Source organism: Protopterus annectens, chromosome 7.part0 (assembly GCF_019279795.1).
Source record: "Protopterus annectens isolate FY-2018-M chromosome 7.part0, PAN1.0, whole genome shotgun sequence".
NCBI classification, from domain to species: Eukaryota; Metazoa; Chordata; order Ceratodontiformes; family Protopteridae; genus Protopterus; species Protopterus annectens.
Window position 1 is genome coordinate 1080714295 of NC_056739.1, and position 26228 is coordinate 1080740522.

The 26228-nt window shown below is 44.4% G+C and overlaps 1 protein-coding gene across 1 annotated transcript in view; it reads left to right on the forward strand.

The window, feature by feature from the left end:
• The first annotated feature begins 3745 nt into the window (after nt 1–3745).
• Nucleotides 3746–26228, forward strand: part of IQGAP1 (IQ motif containing GTPase activating protein 1) — a 1927315-nt gene continuing 1904832 nt past the window's right edge. The window contains exon 1 of the mRNA XM_044076373.1: nt 3746–4074. Within this exon, the coding sequence (XP_043932308.1) occupies nt 4029–4074 (46 nt within the window). The 5' untranslated portion in view covers nt 3746–4028. The remainder of the gene's footprint in view (nt 4075–26228) is intronic.

The window sequence follows — 26228 nt, forward strand, 5'->3', positions numbered from 1 at the left end:
ACTCATAGTTCTCGTGTCAAATCTCTGTGTAAAATGGAACAAGTCTCAATGAAGTTCAAAGGCCCCTGATTAGGGACCATGCCTCCCAACCTCCTAGAAAAGAAGTGTGAACAAAGCCAAAACTAATGGGGACAGATGCCTAAAAGCAGAGACCAACTGTAAATATTTTGCATATACACTTAGTAAGCTGCTATCGGTAATTAATGTATTATCCAGTTGTTTGGACTAGAGTTCTAAGGCTCTGAGCTTCAGTTCCTGTGGTAGTGGGTTTGATTCCCCCAGTCCTTATTTGCCTATTTTGTGACCTTGAGCAAGTCACTCAGATAGACATTGTTCTAGGGTCACCCCAGGAAAGGGACAGTGTGCCCAGTGGGCCTATATGGCTAACAGATTGGTATTATTAAATGGAATATGTGGAGATCTGGTGCTAAAGATGTACTGTGGTGTTAGGGAATGTGTTTCATGACTTGTGGCTTGGCTACTTATTACATAAATTATTTCTTATCAACAGTACAATATATTTGTCCCACATAGCAAAACTTGTTTCCTACTCAGCTCTATAAAGTACTACATACAGTGGATATAAAAAGTGTACACACCCCTGTTAAAATGTCAGGTTTTAGTGACATAAAAAAATGAGACCACAACAGATTATTTCAAAACTTTTCCCATCTTTAATGTGACTTATAACATGTACAATTGAAAAACAAACAAATCTGTTAGGGGAAAAAATTAAAAAAAATGTACAATAAGCTGGTTGCATAATTGTGCACACCCTTAAACTAATACTTTGTTGAAACACCTTTTGATTTAATTACAACATTCAGTCTTCCTGGGTACACACCTGCCATCAATTAAAAAGACTCTGATTAACCCCAAATAAAGTTCAGCTGTCCTAGCAGGATTTTCCTGACATTTACTCAGTTGCCTGCTACAGCAAAAGCCATGGTTCGCAGAGAGCTTACAAAGTATCAAAGGGATCTCATGGTTGAGAGGTATCAGTCAGGAGAAGGGTACAAAAAAAATTTCCACAGCATTGGATATACCATGGAACACAGTGAAGACAGTCATCAAAAAGTAGAGAAGACATGGGACAACAGTGACTTTGCAAAGAACTGGATGTCCCTCCAAAATTGATGAAAAGACAAAAGATGTAAACTGGTCAGGGAGGCTGCCAAGAGACATACAACAACACTGAAGGAGCTGCAGGAATTTCTGGCAAGTACTGGTTTTGTACTATATGTGACAACAATCTCCCATATTCTTCACGTCTGGACTATGGGGTAGGGTTGCAAGACGGAAGCCTTTTCTTACACAGAAAAACATCTAGGCCTGGCTAAAATTAGTAAAACAATACATCAGACCTCCCAAAAGCATATGGGAAAATGTGTTATGGTCTGATAAGACCACGGTTGAACCTTTTGGCCACAATTCCAAAAGGTACGTTTGGCACAAAAACAACACTTTGCATCACCAAAATAACACCATCCCTACGGTGAAGCATGGTGGTGGCTGTATCATGCTTTGGGGTTGTTTTTCTTCTGCTGGAACTGGAGCTTTAGTCAAGGTGGAGGGAATTATGAGCAGTTCCAAATACCAGTCACTTTTGGACCAAAAACCTTCAGGTGTCTGCTAGAAAGCTGAAGATGAAGATGAATTTCACCTTTCAACACAACAATGACCCCAAACATACATCCAAATCAACAAAAGAATGGCTTCACCAGAAGAAAAGTAAAGTTTTGGAATGGACCAGCCAGAGCCCAGACCTAAATCCAATAGAAAAACTGTGGGGTGACCTGAAGAGGGCTTTGCACAAGAGATGCCCTCACAATCTGACAGATTTGGAGTGCTTTTGCAAGGAAGAGTGGGCAAATACTGTCAAGTTAAGATGTGCCATGCTGACAGACTCCTACCCAAGAAGACTGAATGCTGTAATTAAATCAAAAGGTGATTCAACAAAGTATTAGTTTAAGGGTGTGCACATTTATGCAATCAGCTTATTGTATGTTTTTTTTTTTATATTTTTTTTTACCCTAACAGATTTTTTGTTTTCCAATTGAACTGTACAGGTTATAGGTCACATTAAGGGTGGGACAAGTTTTTAAATGATTTATTGTGGTCTCATTTTTTTATATCACAAAAACCTGGCATTTTAACAGGGGTGTGTACACTTTTTATATCCACTGTATTTCTAGAACTAAACAAACAGCTACAGCTCTTTAAAAAAAGTCACCTCCCAAGGGTGGGGGCTAAGCACAATGAATTTTAAGATATATTAATTTGGCTACTTTTACATATTTAGCAACAGATTTGTAATGCTGCTATTCTGAACTTCATCTGAATAACTACGGGAACTGATTCTATGCACTTGGGTGCCAAATACGATTTTGCAATTATTGTGTAAACATATTTTCCTATGTAGTAGCTAAACGTTTAATGTTATTCGTGTAACAACAAATGATACAACACTTAACTAGTTATACTAACTCATCATGTCACCATAGCTCTCTACCTCTTTGCACAAAAATCTGTATAAAGTAAAATAACGGGGGACAAGGCCTCAACAGACACACATTTTAAATATCGATCTTATAAACTTAGAAAGTTTCTAGAATAAAAGGCACTGTGTTACCATGCATTTTCTGAAGGATATAAAGTCTGAAACTCAAACGCCTATAACTATTTAGTGAATTCAGTCCTCATTAATTTGCCACAAAAATCCAGAAAAATCACAGATTCCATGAGGCACAGACGAAAAATATGAGGCAAAAATCTGGACACTTGAGAGGAATGCATATCACTAACGTAGTATCAAGTCATTGTTGTATTAGTTTTTTTTTTAAATAGCAACATTAATACTCAAACTTTGTGGCACCTCTGTAAAGTTTGTCGTTTGTATGCATGCCTCTCAAGGTTACCTATTACGACTTACGAGGCAATGTTACTCGTTTTGAGTCTTAAATAGTCCATGTTCCTTGTTATTCCACATCAAAGGGACCCGATATACATTTAGTGTTAAGAATGTTTTAAACTGAAAATCCATTGCAAATGATTGATACGAAATCATATTACGTGCCTTTTTATAAAATAACACATTTTGACTTTCTTATAATAAGCTTTCTAGTTAAAGTTTATAGTACGTTTTCCGCATTTTGTCCATTTGTTCTACGCTATGAGAGGTGCTGTACCGTATTTAGGAGATGGAAGGTTGACAGGATTTATTCATATGCACTTGCCTTTAGTGTACAAAGTCACCTTCTGACCAAAAAGTAACTACTCCCTAGGAGCGGTAATGGCGAAGCTCACCGCATATTAAGTATGCCTGGGCATTCAGCTTCTCAAAAATTCTCAAGTGCGATTCTTTTAAATATTGTCACTAAGTTTAAGGTTCGTTGAATCGTTGCTACAGTCATCCTAACACCGTGCTATAACGTTTTTAAAACGAGCTACATAACCTTCTCATGTAATCTCTCAGAAAATCAAATAACTTTATATTTTCCAATCTGTGCCTCTTCAAGCTGCTTATCCCCGAATCCGACTTCACATTGTGCGGTTTGAAGACGATGTTAATTTATATTAAGCTGCCTTATCGGTAAGCACAACGTAGTTACTTTTAATTCCCAATTTCATATTTACTTTGACTTTCACCCAGTTATCCTGCTGTAATGAGGTACGCAGCCCACCAGAGGGAGAGCTATGGTGCCCCTCCCCTCTCTCTTTACCGTGACACACCCAATTCTTAGCTAACAGGAACAGTCACCTTCCGCACCCGGTGCAACCATTACCAACGGCAATTTTCTGTGCTGTATGAGTCTTATGAGCATCTGGGCGGTTCGGCACAGCATCTTCCGGAGTATGCGCGCGCCTCCACGTCTGTAGCGCTTAGGGGTTCAGTCCACGAGCGATCGCGGTTCTAAGGGGCCCTTTTAAAGTACATTAATCTTTGCGAGGAAATCTGGGTTATCTCTGGTTCACACACTGGTTAGAGTTCGGGACCACTTTGACAGTCATAACTGCTGAAAGGAATAATGTCTGTCTCAGACGAAATTGATGGGCTCCGCCCCGTCTATGGCTGTGAGTACTTGTAACTTCAGTTTTTGGGAGATGGGCGCGCCTTTGTAGGAAAAGAAGTTGTGAGGTCTTTTCGTGCTTGTTTGATTTGTGCACATACGCGAAATTGTTTTACGACTGCACTTTAGGATTAGAATGCGAGACTGAAACACTATAGTACATGTGTCCCACGTGTGTGTAAGGGTTTAGGCTGTATGAACTGTACAGCATCGTGTATGATCATAAATGGCTAATGTACCCATTTAGTTTGGGGGGGGGGCATAGCCCGTTGTACATGCTTTAAGGGCTTTACATTGGTGAACTGGTACTCGCGTATCTTCGTGCTGTACCCCTCAGTCTCTTAAAGCAAGAAATCTGGACAAATCACCAATAATGGGGGTGGCAGACAAAGGCCCAAAATAGGGGCAACTTTTAACTATTGCTCTTGTAAGCAAAAAAAAAGTTGATATAATAACTGCTTTTGTATTGCCATGCATTTTCTGAAGGGCATGAAGTCTGAAATTCAAATGTCTATCATTATTTACTGATTTGCCAGAAAACCAAAAATATGAGGCAAAAATAGAAATGTAAAGTTAAGTTCCCCCAGTCCTTAACCTTAAACATTTAATTCTAAACTTAAATCTCAGACCTAAAACCTTGATTCTGATACTAACCCTAACCTCAAATTTGAAGATGACTTTAACATAGCTGTCATTTTTTCATGTTTACCTTGTTGAATTAGCAGCACAAAAATAATGCTTCAGATAGTGTACCTAGTTCTTATACTTTCTAACACTAGGCAAATGATAGTATTGGGACCCATTGTTAGTGACACAGCAACATGAAGCTGCTGTTACTAAGTACAATTTGTTCAGTTTTATTGCATTTGTATAGTGATTAACTTTTTTAGGCCTCCACTGAAAATGTACATTAAGGTGTACATTGGGTAAAAAGGTTAAATGTAATCAACTTGGCATACCAGTGAAAGACAACATGATAAATGCATGTCTGCTTAATTTGGTACTCCAGTTGGGTCAACATGATGATGGGCCAGAAAGTTTCTTGTAAAGTTCTCTAGGTTGCTGACTCAGGTCTTTAAAGTAGTCCCTCGTCCCAGCTCATCAACACTGCTGAACAGGCTGTTGTCCTTTCACCCCCTTGTTTCTCTTGTGTCTTTAACTCTCAGCCTTGTATGTAGAGTTAAGTCCTTTAAGTAATTGTATCTGATTTGTCTTTCAAGTTTCTGTCCTTTATTGAGGTCATTTACTTTCATTCCTATGCTGTGCTTGCTTGTATTTTTGTCTGTCTGTGCTAATGAAGCAGGTACTGTTCCTTACAGTTAGGTACAGGCATAACTGTGTGTAACAAGTGTGTGCATGTGACGTATGTGGCTTTTTTGTACTTGAATACTTTTGCTGGGGTAACTGGAGCACATACTTAAGTAATGATGGTGTTGAGCTGAATTGTCCGGTTGAAGTACATAGGAGGTGGGGTTTCATAAAGCTTTACTCTGAGCAGCTTGATGTTGCTCGGCGTAAGGTTACTCTGTAGATAGGCATTACACTGGATTAACATGGGAGTAGCTTGCAATAAGGTTTTATGAATCTCATCTGTTTTTAGCTTTTGTTTTGCACTCTTGAAGGGAGGACACATGTTGAGATGAAATCCAGGATATGTACTCTGGTTATATTATAGTTTGTTCTATTTCATGTATCATAGAAATGGAAAGGATTTGTTGTCTGATGTTTCTTGGCTTTCATCAAGAGTAGGAAATCATATTTGTTGTATATGGGGGCATGCAGTTGCTGCTTTTGAAGCAGAAGTTAATGTCTCAGTGTAAAATTTGATATCCCTGATAATACCTTACTAGTTTTAAGGTTCTTATCTTTGTTGTCTGCAACCCTGATTTGCCCTTGTTCTGTTAACTGCATGCCATCTCTTTTTGCTAAAGCTGATACTCTGATGTCCATTTAACCGTCAGTACTGCACAACTCTTTACTTTCCCCACTGGAATTCTTAGTATTTCCTTTACTGCCAGTAAGTGTATTTATTTCCTTTTTTCACAGCTTGCTGTACTGAATGGATACATTCTCAACTGAGTGTCAGTTTTAAGTTGCTTTGCTGTATTAACAGTGTGGCAGACCTTATATGGTTATACAATTTGTTATTGTAATATCTTAGTTAATACTTGCAGGTCATAATTGTGTGAATAGTAAGAGCCATTGTTGATTCTTCATTGGCTCTGTAGTGTGTTTGAGTCTTATTAGGCTCTGTTTTTGTCTTGTTAATTGTTTGTATTGAGGGGAACCCAGTTTGGTGATGCAGCTTTAATGCACATATTCTTAATCTTATCTGCCTTTGTTGTGTAATGCTACTGTGCTTGTAACTGTATTGTTAGCAGTGATTTTGCTAAGTGATAGCAGTGTTAACCATATGTGCTAAGTGTTACTTAACTGGGCTGCTACCATAGCAATGTTATTGTCTTTTTATTAGTATTTTGTTGCTAAACTTTGCTTGCCTTTCAACTGCTTTACAAACTTGTGTGCTGTCAAAAGTTTCTGAGTTTAAGCGCATGTGTTAAGACACACCTGTCATCCCCTTTTAAACTGTATGCTGTTAGGCCCCATCTGAATGTGTGTCTCCCTTTCTAACAATGTGTTCTGGTAAATGCTGTTTAGCTTTGTTTACTGTGTACTTGCTCATGGTGTGTGTTAAAAAGCTGTACTTTGCTGTGTCACTGTCTGGCGTTTACTGTCTCCACCTTGCTGTGTTGTTGTCGTATGAAGAGCTTGTCAGTGTTGTATGAAGAGTGTATGTTGCCAAACCTTACTTGTATCTGCTGCTTTGCTAACTTGATATATTGTCTACCTTCATGTCTCACTGTCTGATGAAAAGTTTTAATTGTTGCTGCTGAGTCCACTGACCCACCAAAGTGGTGGCATTGTTGTCAAGTAAGCCCTGGTCAACCAGGCTTCTCCTAAGAGTGGTATAGTTGGTAGCTTTGCACCTCCAAAATTAGTGACAATGTAAAAAAAATAAACGAGTAGATAAAAAAAACACAGGTTAGGGACACTTTTGTAAAGACTGGTATGATTTAACTTAACATTTCTGAAAATGTCCAACTTTAGCAGAGATGGAGCAAAATTCTGAACCAAAATTAGGGGCATACATGTACGTTTGGGACAATTAAGAGGCATAGTGGTGTGTGTGCTATACTACTGCATCTCAACAGTGGGTTGTTGCTTTGTTAATAATAAATGCTGCAGTACCTCTTTTGCTTTTCTGATTTTTTTTTTTTTATGTAATTTCTTAAGTGATCATTTACACAGGTGGACTCTCGATTGCAATGCTTGAGTAAGAGATGAAGCAGGTTTAACATGGCAGTCATGATCTGTCTTTGAGGCAGTGTTGGAATTGCTGGTTTAGTTATTTTTATTTATATTTATATATATATATATATATATATATATATATATATATATATATATATATATATATATATATCCTGTTTTTGTGCTTACCATAATCATTTTTAACACTGTTTCATTCTGTAAGCTGTGACAATACTTTGTCAGATGCTGTCACTTTCATTTCCTCTACTTCTTGTCTTAACAAACTTTAAAAAATAAGTGGAAGGCCCTGACCTAGAATTTAGCAATTGCTCTGTTAGACAATAAGTATGTACCAACAATAAACGTCATCCATTATGCATGTGAAAGAGATCTGTTTCCATTTCTTTATATGTAAAAAAAGTAAAACATTGATTTTTTTTTTTTCTTTTGTCCATCACTGCATTAACATTTTTGTATACAAGCCTATTAACATTTGTGTACCATGTTTAGGTTAATTGTTGTTGCCACATTATCATGTAGACCATAGTTCTGTTAGCTGTTCATAAGCACCTTTGATTTTTATTTAGTATGTGTGCATTGATTTTTATTCATGGAGTACTAGAAGTGAGCAATTGATAGTCTTGCCCTTCTGGTCTTAGCAGAGCCTGTATAGGTAGGTGTTACCTTGAATGTCACCTTCCATTAGTTCTTGAATGAGCCATTGCTTTTTGTTAACATTGTGTCATTTGCTGTCAGCACCTTTTTATTTGTTAGTGTTAAAAGGATCTTAACTTTTATGAGGCAAGTCTTTTTAATGCTTTATTTGCCACACATTTGGTCTCATTTCACATTGAATTTTTTTTCTAGTCACAACTGTATTGTATTTGCTTTCTTCCCCCGTTTCTCATTAAAAAAAAATACACTGTGTAAATTCATTTTAGTTGCCTTTTTTATTTCTTTCAATACACAAGATTAAATACAATTAGTTCTGTTTGTCTTGATTCTTTGTTTATCTTGTATAAAATACCAAAACCCTTTTCTCTGTGCAACAAGGCTTTGTGCTGTGGTTTAGATTTAATTTTACTTGAGTAGTGCTTTGAGCCATCCATTACTGGGCTCATTTTTCTGGTATTGTGGTGTTGCTAGTCAGGCCGCATAAGTACTTTTCATATTTTTAAGTTAAGACAGCATGTGTAATCCTGGTGGATTCAGTTATGGCCATGCATTTAATGAAATGTTTACTGTTTTCCACAAGTGCTTTGAGTTGTGTTGCTGTGTGTGCCTCCTACACTATGTAGAAACTCTCTCTCTAGAAATAAAACATTTAAGCAATAATCCATGACTGGATGTGGGTAATGCTAGACTTGCCTACAGTTAGTGTGGTTTTGATCACGAGAGTGAACTTTGGGTAAATCCTAGCATTACCCACACCCAGGCATGGGTTATTGCCATTATGCAAATACATTGTCAAAGACATTATTTAAGAAAGATGAACAATGTATTTCTTAACTAATGTCTTTGTATAACAGCTCTGTAGTGTTCCTTGGAGTTGTTTCCCCGTTCTTCTGTGTGTTCTGTTTTACTGCGCATGCGTATAGGACTTAAGTTCCCACACTTACTTGCATAGTACATCTGTTGCTTTTTTTCTTTTCTTTTACTATGAGGCAAACATGTGGCTATTCTCTGAACTTCCAGACAGTTCAGAAGTAAATCTGGCTGCCAAGACTGCAAAGAAATGCAAGGAAAATCGGGTATGCTTCTGTTTGTTTAGTTTTGCAGAATGTACTTGATTTTTCTTGTGTTTTGCTGTGTCCTTAATAGCATATATCAATAAAGTCTGCTGAATGGTATTTCAGTGGCCAGATTTTTTCCTGTTGATATATGCTCGTTTTAAAGTGGGCATGCTGGTTGGGCTGACAAATCAGCGTGCATGTTTTTTTTTATTTATGTACACGCTAACACTAATGAGAAGCAATTTTATAATTACAGGTATTGTGGTGTTTAATTGGAAATTATGGGATAAGTTGGGCGAAGAATGTTAGATGGAGGTTGTAAGCAGTTGGAAGGTGATGGCATAATTAGTCAAGGTTGGTGGTTGGCATAATAGTCTTCCCAGACAAGTGGTACAGGGTTTGAATCTCACCAAGGGAAATTGTCTAGGCCTAAATTACCTATGAAACTACAAAGTTTGTGAGTGAGAACTGAAGATTCTCCCAGCAGAACCTGCCATGTGAGAAATACATGTGTTACTAGTAGGAGAAGAATGATGCAACGCAAGTTAGGTAATATTACTCGGTGAGAATCGGTGACATTTGGATAACGAGAGGAAGTACACCTCAAGTCCACAGTTTTGGTAAGATTATGTGCCTTTTACTTGTGAAGGGATACTTTTCCCAGAGGTTTAGACCTGTTGTAGAGAAGCAGTCATGAGTGCAATGGAGTTTAGGTTTAGGACATTGCAGTGTGGGGCAGAATGGTCAATAGTTTGAGGCTGTCAAATATGACTTGTAATACTGGATGGAGATTCAGCATGTCGTATCTTAGAATGCTGTCCATTGGTCATCATTGTTCTGTCCTTTGTGCTAGTCACAGTGTATGCAAAAGAAGGAAGGATAAACAAGTCTCTGTCCTGTAATGTCAGCAAAGGTTTACTAGTGAATCAACACTGCAACTCTCTAAAGGTGAGCATTCGTAGTGGTTTTTATACTAGGTCTCAAGGTTTTGTCTGAATTTTAACTTGTGATTAGCCTGGGCATTTCAACTATTCCAATCGGAGACCTACAGCACATAAGGACTAGGACTTGGTACAGTGTCTTGATTATTGACTTGGTGACCAGGTTTGTTTTTTCATATATTCCATTTAGAGAGCTTCTGTATTTAAGAAGGTGTTAACCTATGTGAAAAGTTAATGTAACCAAATATTGGCATCTCAGTAGGTCACCTTGAGATGGCACCTCTTTGGACCAGTAATCAAGGATCCTGAATCCTCACTACTGACACTGGAGAGGGACGTTCCCTTGGAACAAAAATGGATACACCCAGTATTTCCAGATGCGGCTCTCTGCATGAAATACTGTTTCCCTTAACAGCACACAGGGAATACACTCGGCCAAGGGTCTGGGTTTCTCTCTCTGCCTCTCCCCAGGTCCCCAGTAAGGCTTCCCACTGGCACATCTGCAGAGTTAAGTCCTTATCTGAGTGTCCAAGCCAAGTCCTCCACCACTCTTTGTGAAGTCAGTGTTTCGTGTCCCTGCTCCAAATAGCTGACACACACACACACACCTGGGAAAGGGTGGCCAAGTCACCAAACACACACACACCTGGGAAAGGGTGGCCAAGTCACCAAACACACACACACCTGGGAAAGGGTGGCCAAGTCACCAAACACACACACACACCTGGGAAAGGGTGGCCAAGTCACCAAACACACACACACACACACACACACCTGGGAAAGGGTGGCCAAGTCACCAAACACACACACACACACACACCTGGGAAAGGGTGGCCAAGTCACCAAACACACACACACACACACACACACACACACACACCTGGGAAAGGGTGGCCAAGTCACCAAACACACACACACACACACACACACCTGGGAAAGGGTGGCCAAGTCACCAAACACACACACACACACACACACACCTGGGAAAGGGTGGCCAAGTCACCAAACACACACACACACACCTGGGAAAGGGTGGCCAAGTCACCAAACACACACACACACACACACCTGGGAAAGGGTGGCCAAGTCACCAAACACACACACACACACACCTGGGAAAGGGTGGCCAAGTCACCAAACACACACACACACACACACACACACCTGGGAAAGGGTGGCCAAGTCACCAAACACACACACACACACACACACACCTGGGAAAGGGTGGCCAAGTCACCAAACACACACACACACACACACCTGGGAAAGGGTGGCCAAGTCACCAAACACACACACACACACACCTGGGAAAGGGTGGCCAAGTCACCAAACACACACACACACACACACCTGGGAAAGGGTGGCCAAGTCACCAAACACACACACACACACCTGGGAAAGGGTGGCCAAGTCACCAAACACACACACACACACACACACCTGGGAAAGGGTGGCCAAGTCACCAAACACACACACACACACACACCTGGGAAAGGGTGGCCAAGTCACCAAACACACACACACACACACCTGGGAAAGGGTGGCCAAGTCACCAAACACACACACACACACACCTGGGAAAGGGTGGCCAAGTCACCAAACACACACACACACACACACACACACACACACACACACACACACACACACACACACACACACCTGGGAAAGGGTGGCCAAGTCACCAAACACACACACACACACCTGGGAAAGGGTGGCCAAGTCACCAAACACACACACACACACCTGGGAAAGGGTGGCCAAGTCACCAAACACACACACACACACACACACACCTGGGAAAGGGTGGCCAAGTCACCAAACACACACACACACACACACACACACCTGGGAAAGGGTGGCCAAGTCACCAAACACACACACACACACACACACACCTGGGAAAGGGTGGCCAAGTCACCAAACACACACACACACACACACACCTGGGAAAGGGTGGCCAAGTCACCAAACACACACACACACACACACCTGGGAAAGGGTGGCCAAGTCACCAAACACACACACACACACACACACACCTGGGAAAGGGTGGCCAAGTCACCAAACACACACACACACACACACACCTGGGAAAGGGTGGCCAAGTCACCAAACACACACACACACACACACCTGGGAAAGGGTGGCCAAGTCACCAAACACACACACACACACCTGGGAAAGGGTGGCCAAGTCACCAAACACACACACACACACACCTGGGAAAGGGTGGCCAAGTCACCAAACACACACACACACACACACACACACACCTGGGAAAGGGTGGCCAAGTCACCAAACACACACACACACACACCTGGGAAAGGGTGGCCAAGTCACCAAACACACACACACACACACACCTGGGAAAGGGTGGCCAAGTCACCAAACACACACACACACACACACCTGGGAAAGGGTGGCCAAGTCACCAAACACACACACACACACACCTGGGAAAGGGTGGCCAAGTCACCAAACACACACACACACACACCTGGGAAAGGGTGGCCAAGTCACCAAACACACACACACACACACACCTGGGAAAGGGTGGCCAAGTCACCAAACACACACACACACACACACACCTGGGAAAGGGTGGCCAAGTCACCAAACACACACACACACACACCTGGGAAAGGGTGGCCAAGTCACCAAACACACACACACACACACCTGGGAAAGGGTGGCCAAGTCACCAAACACACACACACACACACACACCTGGGAAAGGGTGGCCAAGTCACCAAACACACACACACACACACACACCTGGGAAAGGGTGGCCAAGTCACCAAACACACACACACACACACACCTGGGAAAGGGTGGCCAAGTCACCAAACACACACACACACACACCTGGGAAAGGGTGGCCAAGTCACCAAACACACACACACACACACACCTGGGAAAGGGTGGCCAAGTCACCAAACACACACACACACACACACCTGGGAAAGGGTGGCCAAGTCACCAAACACACACACACACACACACCTGGGAAAGGGTGGCCAAGTCACCAAACACACACACACACACACACACACACACACCTGGGAAAGGGTGGCCAAGTCACCAAACACACACACACACACACACCTGGGAAAGGGTGGCCAAGTCACCAAACACACACACACACACACCTGGGAAAGGTGGCCAAGTCACCAAACACACACACACACACACACCTGGGAAAGGGTGGCCAAGTCACCAAACACACACACACACACACACCTGGGAAAGGGTGGCCAAGTCACCAAACACACACACACACACACCTGGGAAGGGTGGCCAAGTCACCAAACACACACACACACACCTGGGAAAGGGCCAAGTCACCAACACACACACACACACACACACCTGGGAAAGGGTGGCCAAGTCACCAAACACACACACACACACACACACCTGGGAAAGGGTGGCCAAGTCACCAAACACACACACACACCTGGGAAAGGGTACAAGTCACCAAACACACACACACACACACCTGGGAAAGGGTGGCCAAGTCACCAAACACACACACACACACACCTGGGAAAGGGTGGCCAAGTCACCAAACACACACACACACACACACACCTGGGAAAGGGTGGCCAAGTCACCAAACACACACACACACACACACACACACCTGGGAAGGGTGGCCAAGTCACCAAACACACACACACACACACACCTGGGAAAGGGGCCAAGTCACACACACACACACACACACACACCTGGGAAAGGGTGGCCAAGTCACCAAACACACACACACACACACACCTGGGAAAGGGTGGCCAAGTCACCAAACACACACACACACACACACACCACCTGGGAAAGGGTGGCCAAACACACACACACACACACACACACCTGGGAAAGGGTGGCCAAGTCACCAAACACACACACACACACACACCTGGGAAAGGGTGGCCAAGTCACCAAACACACACACACACACACACACACACACCTGGGAAAGGGTGGCCAAGTCACCAAACACACACACACACACACACACCTGGGAAAGGGTGGCCAAGTCACCAAACACACACACACACACACACACACCTGGGAAAGGGTGGCCAAGTCACCAAACACACACACACACACACACACACCTGGGAAAGGGTGGCCAAGTCACCAAACACACACACACACACACACACCTGGGAAAGGGTGGCCAAGTCACCAAACACACACACACACACACACACCTGGGAAAGGGTGGCCAAGTCACCAAACACACACACACACACACACACACACACACACCTGGGAAAGGGTGGCCAAGTCACCAAACACACACACACACACACACACCTGGGAAAGGGTGGCCAAGTCACCAAACACACACACACACCTGGGAAAGGGTGGCCAAGTCACCAAACACACACACACACACACACCTGGGAAAGGGTGGCCAAGTCACCAAACACACACACACACACACACCTGGGAAAGGGGCAAGTCACCAAACACACACACACACACACACACCTGGGAAAGGGTGGCCAAGTCACCAAACACACACACACACACACACACACACACCTGGGAAAGGGTGGCCAAGTCACCAAACACACACACACACACACACACACCTGGGAAAGTGGCCAAGTCACCACACACACACACACACACACACCTGGGAAAGGGGTAGTCACCAAACACACACACACACACACACACCTGGGAAAGGGTGGCCAAGTCACCAAACACACACACACACACACACCTGGGAAAGGGTGGCCAAGTCACCAAACACACACACACACACACACACACCTGGGAAAGGGTGGCCAAGTCACCAAACACACACACACACACACACACCTGGGAAAGGGTGGCCAAGTCACCAAACACACACACACACACACACCTGGGAAAGGGTGGCCAAGTCACCAAACACACACACACACACACACACCTGGGAAAGGGTGGCCAAGTCACCAAACACACACACACACACACCTGGGAAAGGGTGGCCAAGTCACCAAACACACACACACACACACACACACACCTGGGAAAGGGTGGCCAAGTCACCAAACACACACACACACACACACACACACACACACCTGGGAAAGGGTGGCCAAGTCACCAAACACACACACACACACACCTGGGAAAGGGTGGCCAAGTCACCAAACACACACACACACACCTGGGAAAGGGTGGCCAAGTCACCAAACACACACACACACACACACACACACACACACACACACACACACACACACCTGGGAAAGGGTGGCCAAGTCACCAAACACACACACACACACACACACACACCTGGGAAAGGGTGGCCAAGTCACCAAACACACACACACACACACACACACACACACACACACACACACACACCTGGGAAAGGGTGGCCAAGTCACCAAACACACACACACACACACACACACACCTGGGAAAGGGTGGCCAAGTCACCAAACACACACACACACACACACACACACACACACACCTGGGAAAGGGTGGCCAAGTCACCAAACACACACACACACACACACACACACCTGGGAAAGGGTGGCCAAGTCACCAAACACACACACACACACACACACACACACACACCTGGGAAAGGGTGGCCAAGTCACCAAACACACACACACACACACCTGGGAAAGGGTGGCCAAGTCACCAAACACACACACACACACACACACACCTGGGAAAGGGTGGCCAAGTCACCAAACACACACACACACACACACACACCTGGGAAAGGGTGGCCAAGTCACCAAACACACACACACACACACACACACCTGGGAAAGGGTGGCCAAGTCACCAAACACACACACACACACACACACACACCTGGGAAAGGGTGGCCAAGTCACCAAACACACACACACACACACACACCTGGGAAAGGGTGGCCAAGTCACCAAACACACACACACACACACCTGGGAAAGGGTGGCCAAGTCACCAAACACACACACACCTGGGAAAGGGTGGCCAAGTCACCAAACACACACACACACACACACCTGGGAAAGGGTGGCCAAGTCACCAAACACACACACACACACACACACACACACACACACACACACACACACACACACCTGGGAAAGGGTGGCCAAGTCACCAAACACACACACACACACACACACACACCTGGGAAAGGGTGGCCAAGTCACCAAACACACACACACACACACACACACACACACACACACACACACCTGGGAAAGGGTGGCCAAGTCACCACACACACACACACACACACACACACCTGGGAAAGGGTGGCCAAGTCACCAAACACACACACACACACACACACACACACACCTGGGAAAGGGTGGCCAAACACACACACACACACACACACCTGGGAAAGGGTGGCCAAGTCACCAAACACACACACACACACACACACACCTGGGAAAGGGTGGCCAAGTCACCAAACACACACACACACACACACACACACACACACACACACACACACACACACACACACACACACACACACACACACACACACACCTGGGAAAGGGTGGCCAAGTCACCAAACACACACACACACACACACACACACACACACACACCTGGGAAAGGGTGGCCAAGTCACCAAACACACACACACACACACACACACCTGGGAAAGGGTGGCCAAGTCACCAAACACACACACACACACACACACACACACCTGGGAAAGGGTGGCCAAGTCACCAAACACACACACACACACACACACACACACCTGGGAAAGGGTGGCCAAGTCACCAAACACACACACACACACACACACACCTGGGAAAGGGTGGCCAAGTCACCAAACACACACACACACCTGGGAAAGGGTGGCCAAGTCACCAAACACACACACACACACACACACCTGGGAAAGGGTGGCCAAGTCACCAAACACACACACACACACACCTGGGAAAGGGTGGCCAAGTCACCAAACACACACACACACACACACCTGGGAAAGGGTGGCCAAGTCACCAAACACACACACACACACCTGGGAAAGGGTGGCTGTCACCAAACACACACACACACACACACCTGGGAAAGGGTGGCCAAGTCACCAAACACACACACACACACACACCTGGGAAAGGGTGGCCAAGTCACCAAACACACACACACACACACACACCTGGGAAAGGGTGGCCAAGTCACCAAACACACACACACACACACACACACCTGGGAAAGGGTGGCCAAGTCACCAAACACACACACACACACACACACACACACACACACACCTGGGAAAGGGTGGCCAAGTCACCAAACACACACACACACACCTGGGAAAGGGTGGCCAAGTCACCAAACACACACACACAAGTCACCAAACACACACACACACACACCTGGGAAAGGGTGGCCAAGTCACCAAACACACACACACACACACACACACACACACACACACACCTGGGAAAGGGTGGCCAAGTCACCAAACACACACACACACACACCTGGGAAAGGGTGGCCAAGTCACCAAACACACACACACACACACACACACACACACACACACACACACACACACACACACACCTGGGAAAGGGTGGCCAAGTCACCAAACACACACACACACACACACCTGGGAAAGGGTGGCCAAGTCACCAAACACACACACACACACACACACACACACACACACACACACACACACACCTGGGAAAGGGTGGCCAAGTCACCAAACACACACACACACACACCTGGGAAAGGGTGGCCAAGTCACCAAACACACACACACACACACACACACACACCTGGGAAAGGGTGGCCAAGTCACCAAACACACACACACACACACACACACACCTGGGAAAGGGTGGCCAAGTCACCAAACACACACACACACACACACACACACACACCTGGGAAAGGGTGGCCAAGTCACCAAACACACACACACACACACACACACACACACACACACACACACACACCTGGGAAAGGGTGGCCAAGTCACCAAACACACACACACCTGGGAAAGGGTGGCCAAGTCACCAAACACACACACACCTGGGAAAGGGTGGCCAAGTCACCAAACACACACACACACACACACACACACACACACACACACACACACTCTGGAAGGGTGGCCAAGTCACCAAACACACACACACACACACACACACACACACCTGGGAAAGGGTGGCCAAGTCACCAAACACACACACACACACACACACACACACACACACACCTGGGAAAGGGTGGCCAAGTCACCACACACACACACACACACACACACACACCTGGGAAAGGGTGGCCAAGTCACCACACACACACACACACACACACACACCTGGGAAAGGGTGGCCAAGTCACCAAACACACACACACACACACACACACACACACACACACACACACACACCTGGGAAAGGGTGGCCAAGTCACCAAACACACACACACACACACACACACACACACACACACACACACACACACCTGGGAAAGGGTGGCCAAGTCACCAAACACACACACACACACACACACACACCTGGGAAAGGGTGGCCAAGTCACCAAACACACACACACACACACACACACACACACCTGGGAAAGGGTAGCCAAGTCACCAAACACACACACACACACACACACACACACACCTGGGAAAGGGTAGCCAAGTCACCAAACACACACACACACACACACACACACACACACACACACACACACACACACACCTGGGAAAGGGTAGCCAAGTCACCAAACACACACACACACACACACACACACACACACACACACACCTGGGAAAGGGTGGCCAAGTCACCAAACACACACACACACACACACACACACACACACACACACACACACACACACCTGGGAAAGGGTAGCCAAGTCACCAAACACACACACACACACACACACCTGGGAAAGGGTGGCCAAGTCACCAAACACACACACACACACACACACACACACACACACACACACACACACACCTGGGAAAGGGTAGCCAAGTCACCAAACACACACACACACACACACACACCTGGGAAAGGGTGGCCAAGTCACCAAACACACACACACACACACACACACCTGGGAAAGGGTGGCCAAGTCACCAAACACACACACACACACACACACACACCTGGGAAAGGGTGGCCAAGTCACCAAACACACACACACACACACACACCTGGGAAAGGGTGGCCAAGTCACCAAACACACACACACACACACACACACACACCTGGGAAAGGGTGGCCAAGTCACCAAACACACACACACACACACACACCTGGGAAAGGGTGGCCAAGTCACCAAACACACACACACACACACACACCTGGGAAAGGGTGGCCAAGTCACCAAACACACACACACACACACACACCTGGGAAAGGGTGGCCAAGTCACCAAACACACACACACACACACACCTGGGAAAGGGTGGCCAAGTCACCAAACACACACACACACACACACACCTGGGAAAGGGTGGCCAAGTCACCAAACACACACACACACACACACACCTGGGAAAGGGTGGCCAAGTCACCAAACACACACACACACACACACACCTGGGAAAGGGTGGCCAAGTCACCAAACACACACACACACACACACCTGGGAAAGGGTGGCCAAGTCACCAAACACACACACACACACACACCTGGGAAAGGGTGGCCAAGTCACCAAACACACACACACACACACACACCTGGGAAAGGGTGGCCAAGTCACCAAACACACACACACACACACACCTGGGAAAGGGTGGCCAAGTCACCAAACACACACACACACACACCTGGGAAAGGGTGGCCAAGTCACCAAACACACACACACACACCTGGGAAAGGGTGGCCAAGTCACCAAACACACACACACACACACCTGGGAAAGGGTGGCCAAGTCACCAAACACACACACACACACACCTGGGAAAGGGTGGCCAAGTCACCAAACACACACACACACACACACCTGGGAAAGGGTGGCCAAGTCACCAAACACACACACACACACACACACCTGGGAAAGGGTGGCCAAGTCACCAAACACACACACACACACACACACCTGGGAAAGGGTGGCCAAGTCACCAAACACACACACACACACACACACACACACCTGGGAAAGGGTGGCCAAGTCACCAAACACACACACACACACACACACCTGGGAAAGGGTGGCCAAGTCACCAAACACACACACACACACACACCTGGGAAAGGGTGGCCAAGTCACCAAACACACACACACCTGGGAAAGGGTGGCCAAGTCACCAAACACACACACACACACACACACACACACCTGGGAAAGGGTGGCCAAGTCACCAAACACACACACACACACATACACACACACCTGGGAAAGGGTGGCCAAGTCACCAAACAGATACGAGTATTGTCAAAGGCTAAAATAGTCTCTAAAGGACCAGCCACAATGAAAAGTGTAAATATATTTAGCAATAAAAACCATGAAACTACTAAATGTTAATTTGTTGCTACAACAAAACTCGGACAAACTAGTGAAAAAACAAAAGGCGAGTCGGCTGTAAATTTCCCCAAACTTTAATGTAAGAGCTTTCGTCCAAAATAATGCTTAGACTTCTTCAGACATCACATTACCCAAAGTGCAATGCTATTTATACAGTCATCAATCAATTAAACTAAGACAAACCAATTAAAAGCAATAAAAATTGTAGGAACACAAACCAATTAGACACAAATATATTAAAAATGCCCATAAGCATTGATGAAACCTATTATACCAGCTTATGTATGTTAGGAAAGCTTCAAATTTAACCGGCTTTATCTATAAATTTCTTAATAAATATATATAAAAAATATATATATATATATATATATATATATATATATATATATATATATATATACCATAAAACACTATATTTTAATTTAATCAATTCTTATGAATTTATAATAGAATCATTAATATAGTATATTTCACCTGTCTAATGCTTTTAATTTTAAAATGCACTTAATTGAGGCATACTCATTAAGGCCAGGTGGTATATGGGCATATGTACGTATCTGCCACATTAGTTCACTCTCCTCTAGTTTCAATTCCCAAGGGCCTCCTCTGACCTTTCTTGCTTCCTGGTGGATGACAGTGAAAAAAAAATTGAGAGGGGTTTTCTACACTATGCTTGGCTAAAGCATTTGTAATTATTCTTTTATTTATGTTTTATATTGATGCTCATAAATTCTTTGTTTCAGCTACCTTTCCATTTTTGCCTATATAATATGATTGGCATTGCTGACATAGTGCTACATAAACACCCCCCCCCCAGATTCACAATTATATTTACCTTTCACTAAGTAAGACTTATCTCTAATGGTGAACTATTACCAACCATTATAAACTGACATTGTTGGCATTGGCCGCATTTACCCATACCATAGTTCCCATTATATGTCTCTCTTTTGTGTTTCTATTTTTAGGAGTGAGGAGCAAATTTGCCATGATTCATGGAGTTTCTTGGAGGGTATTATTAGGTTAGAATACAATGAAAACCATAATTTCCTTATAGTGGATATCAAAGATCTATACGCTGTAATACCACAAGAGCTTGGTATGGAATTGGTTTGGGAACTCCTAACCACCAAATGCATGACACAAGCCTTTACTATTGCAGACAGTGAATTTTCACATCTGCAGACTGTGTGAACTACTCTGAGGAATTGCATATAGGACTTCCTTGTCTTTCCACGGATAGTACACAACTACAATGAAGTCCTAATAAACTTCCTGAGGTCTGAACTACATGTAGTAATGAAAGGTGACACCTAAAAATGTTGGCTGAGAATTGTCTTCCTGGACTGTGGGAATATTCCAGCAGGTTTAATGCCTTTTGCAAGAGTAGCTACAGGTAGCAACACGATGTTTGAGGATGTCACATTTACTTTACTTTAGTCTTTTTGTGTGCTTTGCTAATGTTTTTTGATTAAATATTAGTTTAGCCATTGCTGGACTACAGATTAATCTGCTACAAGGTACAGATAGCCAAAGATGTGAAATGTAAAGTATAGTGAGTTGCTGCTCAGCACTTCACACTGTGTTGGATAGGCTCCAGCAGAAGACTGTTTTTGTCCCCTCGGACCACATTGTTACTGACCCAGTCCCCAGTACCCAACAGGGTTTACCAGCTACTCCACTGGACTTTGCTTTGTGTGTGTGTGTGGTTTTTTTTTTTTTTTTGCTGGGGCTGTAAATGGATCCTTGTGGTGTTTTGGGGGTTCATCTCATCTGTGCTTCCATTTTTTGGGGGGGTTATTTAAGACCTGTCCAATTCCCTTTCCCCACCTATCATACTGATTGCTTTTACATCTGAGGGCAACCCAGCCTATGCTTACACTTTGCAAGGGTACCAGAATTTGTCAGATTTGGGATTCATGGCTAGGCTTGAAAAGGCCCTTGTGATTGTTAGCCTAGTAAACTCCCATGAGTCTGTGAACTCCCATCTTTGGAGGAGAGAGAGTTATTTTGGTGATATGTGATATATGATAATTTAACTTAAATAAAAACAAACTGCTGCTTACATACCTTATTCGCTCATGTCATGCAAGGGTGCTAAACCATTTCGAGCTTACTATTTACATATTCTCCTGCCTTAACAAAGAGATTGGGGTGTGTTTAACATGCTTTTAATGAGTGAACATTACGTTTGGGACAACTGGCTGATGTTTAATATACAGTCGGGGAAGAGTTATGTTAGCAGCTGCTCTTATTTCTGCTACAGTTCTGACTGTGAATTTAGTGAGTGGGGATGCTTAGTCCTGCTATCATTTCATTAATTGGGTACCTTTAGAAAATATCCTACTCAGTTTGATGGATGATACTAGGCTGTTGGCCCGGAGGCCTTTATAAGCTAGCCTAGCCAAGAATTTTGTCCATGTTCCCACAAAGTTAGCACCTGTTTCCCCTGTCCAGCAGGGACATGGGTGAGATTCCAGGGGTGTATTTTCTGTTTCCTCTCCAGTTGTCCAGGTTCCTCTTAATGAGGACTAGAGAGGTACTATGGAGAGGGATATTATTTCATAGATTGGGGGAGTCTTTGGGACAGAAATCTATCCTGCGGACAGGTTTTTAATTGATGTCACAGACCAGGTTGGGGCCTTGTGTGTGGGTTGTGCGAGTGGAGTTTGACTTACTGATATGCAGCAACTCCATCAGGGCTGGGTCTGAGATGGCCTTGTATGCCAGACACAGGTCACCTCTGTGCAGTCTCTATGAGACTTGAGTAGAGGGACAGGGCTTTTAGCCTGTCAGTATAGGACAGGTGTTTTGAGATGCTAGATTTTCCTGGTCAGGAACCTCCTGTGGTCTCTCCAGCTACTGCATGTGATTGGCAAGGTACATACTGAAGGGGGCGTTGTCCTCCTTAATGGGTTTGATAAGTACAGGGATGTTATGACTTTGTTCCTGAATGAATTACCCTTACTAATGAGGTGGGCCATGTAGAAAGCTTTCCATACAACCAAGGCAACATGGTCAAAAGACAGGTTGCTGTCAACCTGGGTGCCCAAGTCCCTCAAGACTGATTGCATGCTTAGTACGTTGTGATTAATGTTATAATTAGTGGGAATTAGTGAGGACTGCATTTTCCCCAAAGGGGATAATGATGCATTTGTTGGCATTCAATTTGAGGCCATGCTTCTCGCACCACTCATGTTTGTTTTGGTAAGGCCCTCTTGGAGAAGGATCACATCACTTGGGGAGTTTAAGACGGCACCCAGCTTGCAGTCATCTGCAAACTTGGTCAGCCACAGACCACTGGTTTTGGCTTGCACCTCAGAAAAGTATATTGCAAACAGTAAAGGCCCCAAGACCGATCCTTGGGGTACATTGATCATTACCAGCCTACTACTAGAGGTGGCTTCCCCTATTTTGACTGCTTGGGTTCCGTTTCTCTATTATGCCTGAGTGGGGAATAGTGTTGAAGGCTTTGGCTAGGTCAGGGTAGGCAGTGTGCACGGTCTTCCCTTCATCCATGGCTTTGGTCAACTTTTTTTAAAAGAAGTTGACAAACAAGCACGATCTCCCTCTGACAAAACCAAACTGTGTGGGGTCAAGTGTTTGGAGGTTGCCAATGTACTTGTTTATAGGGTCTATATATAGAATTATCCTGTGGATCTCAGTTGCCTTGGAATTTTCTTGGAGCTGCTGCTTTGGCATTTATCCTTTGAGTAACGTTGTACCTTATTGTGAGGTTGGACTGTCGTACCTTCTGGTGGTTGTTCTTGGTCTGCTTGTTGCTGCATTTTTGGTGGGTTAGTCTTTCAGCTCTTTCTTGGTCCGGATGTCCTGGCTTACTGATGGGGGGGTGGGGATGACTTGGTTTACTAATGGGGGGCAGGGAGGTAAAGTTTTCAATTAACCTGTCTGCCAGTAGGCTGGCTATATCTAATGCATTTGTGTATGATGTGGTGTTGACCACCAGTTCAGAGCAGATTTGGGTGTTACCTTTCAGACAGCGGACGTATGTGAAGAAGGCCTTGTGACTGAGTCCAAATTGGCCACATCTACTAAGGAGAAAGTTAGCCTTAGAGGATTTCACCAGTGGCTTTATTTGCTTGCTCAGACAAAGGAGCAATTGCTTCCAACTTGGCACCTGCTCCTCCTTGGTCCTGGACAGCAATTTTTTTCCTTTTGTTATAGAGTTTTATTGCTGCTGTCCACCAGACAGGTTTACTCTTCCTTGAGGAACATGATTTGGTCGTGTCGGGTTTTGCTGAGTCCATAGAGTTATGCAGGTGCTCGTATCATTTTTTGGTGTAGGCTTGGACATTAGTGCTAGTTCCTAGTGAAGGGACAGTGGCTGAGAAGTTGCTTATATCTGCTCTCAGGAGATTGTAGTCAGTTTTGGCAAAGATTTTTTTGTTTGACGCTGACAAGGGAGGGTCAGGGGAGATTGTGACTTCGAAGGTGATCACTTTTATGGTCAGATCTTACCAAGGAGGATGACGCTGTAGTGGATTACTTTTCAGTGATGAGGACTAGTGATAGTCTTCCAATACTATCTGTTCTACTGTCTTCAAACTACTGCTAGCATGATTTTTGCTTGAATAAAAAGCTGCATGAAATATAATGTAAAATGCTGAAAAACAGAAAGTAGTATATGTGCTAGCAAACTTATAATAGCTTAAATAAATTTTGACATTCATGTGAAGGAATATGTTATTGAGAAACAGTCTGTAAAAAATAACTACGTAGACGGCAGCTGCAAGGACATCCGTGCAGTAAAGCTGAAACATCAGCAAAGTAAAGGAATGTAACATCGTGTCAGTGCTGGAACACCACGTTTCAAATAATGCAAGACTGAGTTTCCATGGATCATCAAACTACAAAGAACCAAGGACAAGGGAACAAAGGAAAACTGTTTTACAAGGAAAAACTGTATTACATTAGACTTTGAGAAAAATATTAGACCTTCTGGTATAAGTGTAACTATGCATAAACAGACTTTGGGAATTTGCTATAGAGAGCTGAAAGCATATGTGTTGCGTGTTTGTAGAACCAAAAGTCAAATGTAACAGAAATGTCGTACTAACTAAAGCAGTTTGCCTCCATGTATTTATTGTACTTAGTACAATCCAGTATCTAAAAGTAGCTGTTCATACTAAGAGTTAATATACTGTGATGTGCTTGCCTGCAAATGTAAATAACAAGAAGTAACCAACAGGAAGGCCGTACAGAATTCTTCAAGGACTACTGATACTACTCTGAGGCTGTCATACAATACTATAAAGCAGTAAATTGAAGCCAAACAGTACAGAGTTCATCAGGTGAAGCAGGAACTGTAACAACCTAAAAGGGCATACAGTACCTACATAAAACACTTTGTTTAAACACCTCATGATGAAAGGTGTGTGTTGGGGGGGGGGGGGTAGTCACTGACTCTCAAAATAGAGTAGACAGTGCATTGCAAAAGGAAACTGGTCTCCTTTTTGAAGTACACTATCCAAATTAACTACAATAAACAATTGTTGAATGTTGCCCTGAACTTGGGTGAGACTTTGTATTGCAGTAGTCTTGGGTTGCATCTCCTAATAATCTCCTCTTGGGGCAACACATCTCCTAATAATCTCCTCTTGGGGCAAAATTAACATGCAAGTTTATTATACTTGTTTATAACTGGAGAATTTCTGATGTGCAAGACA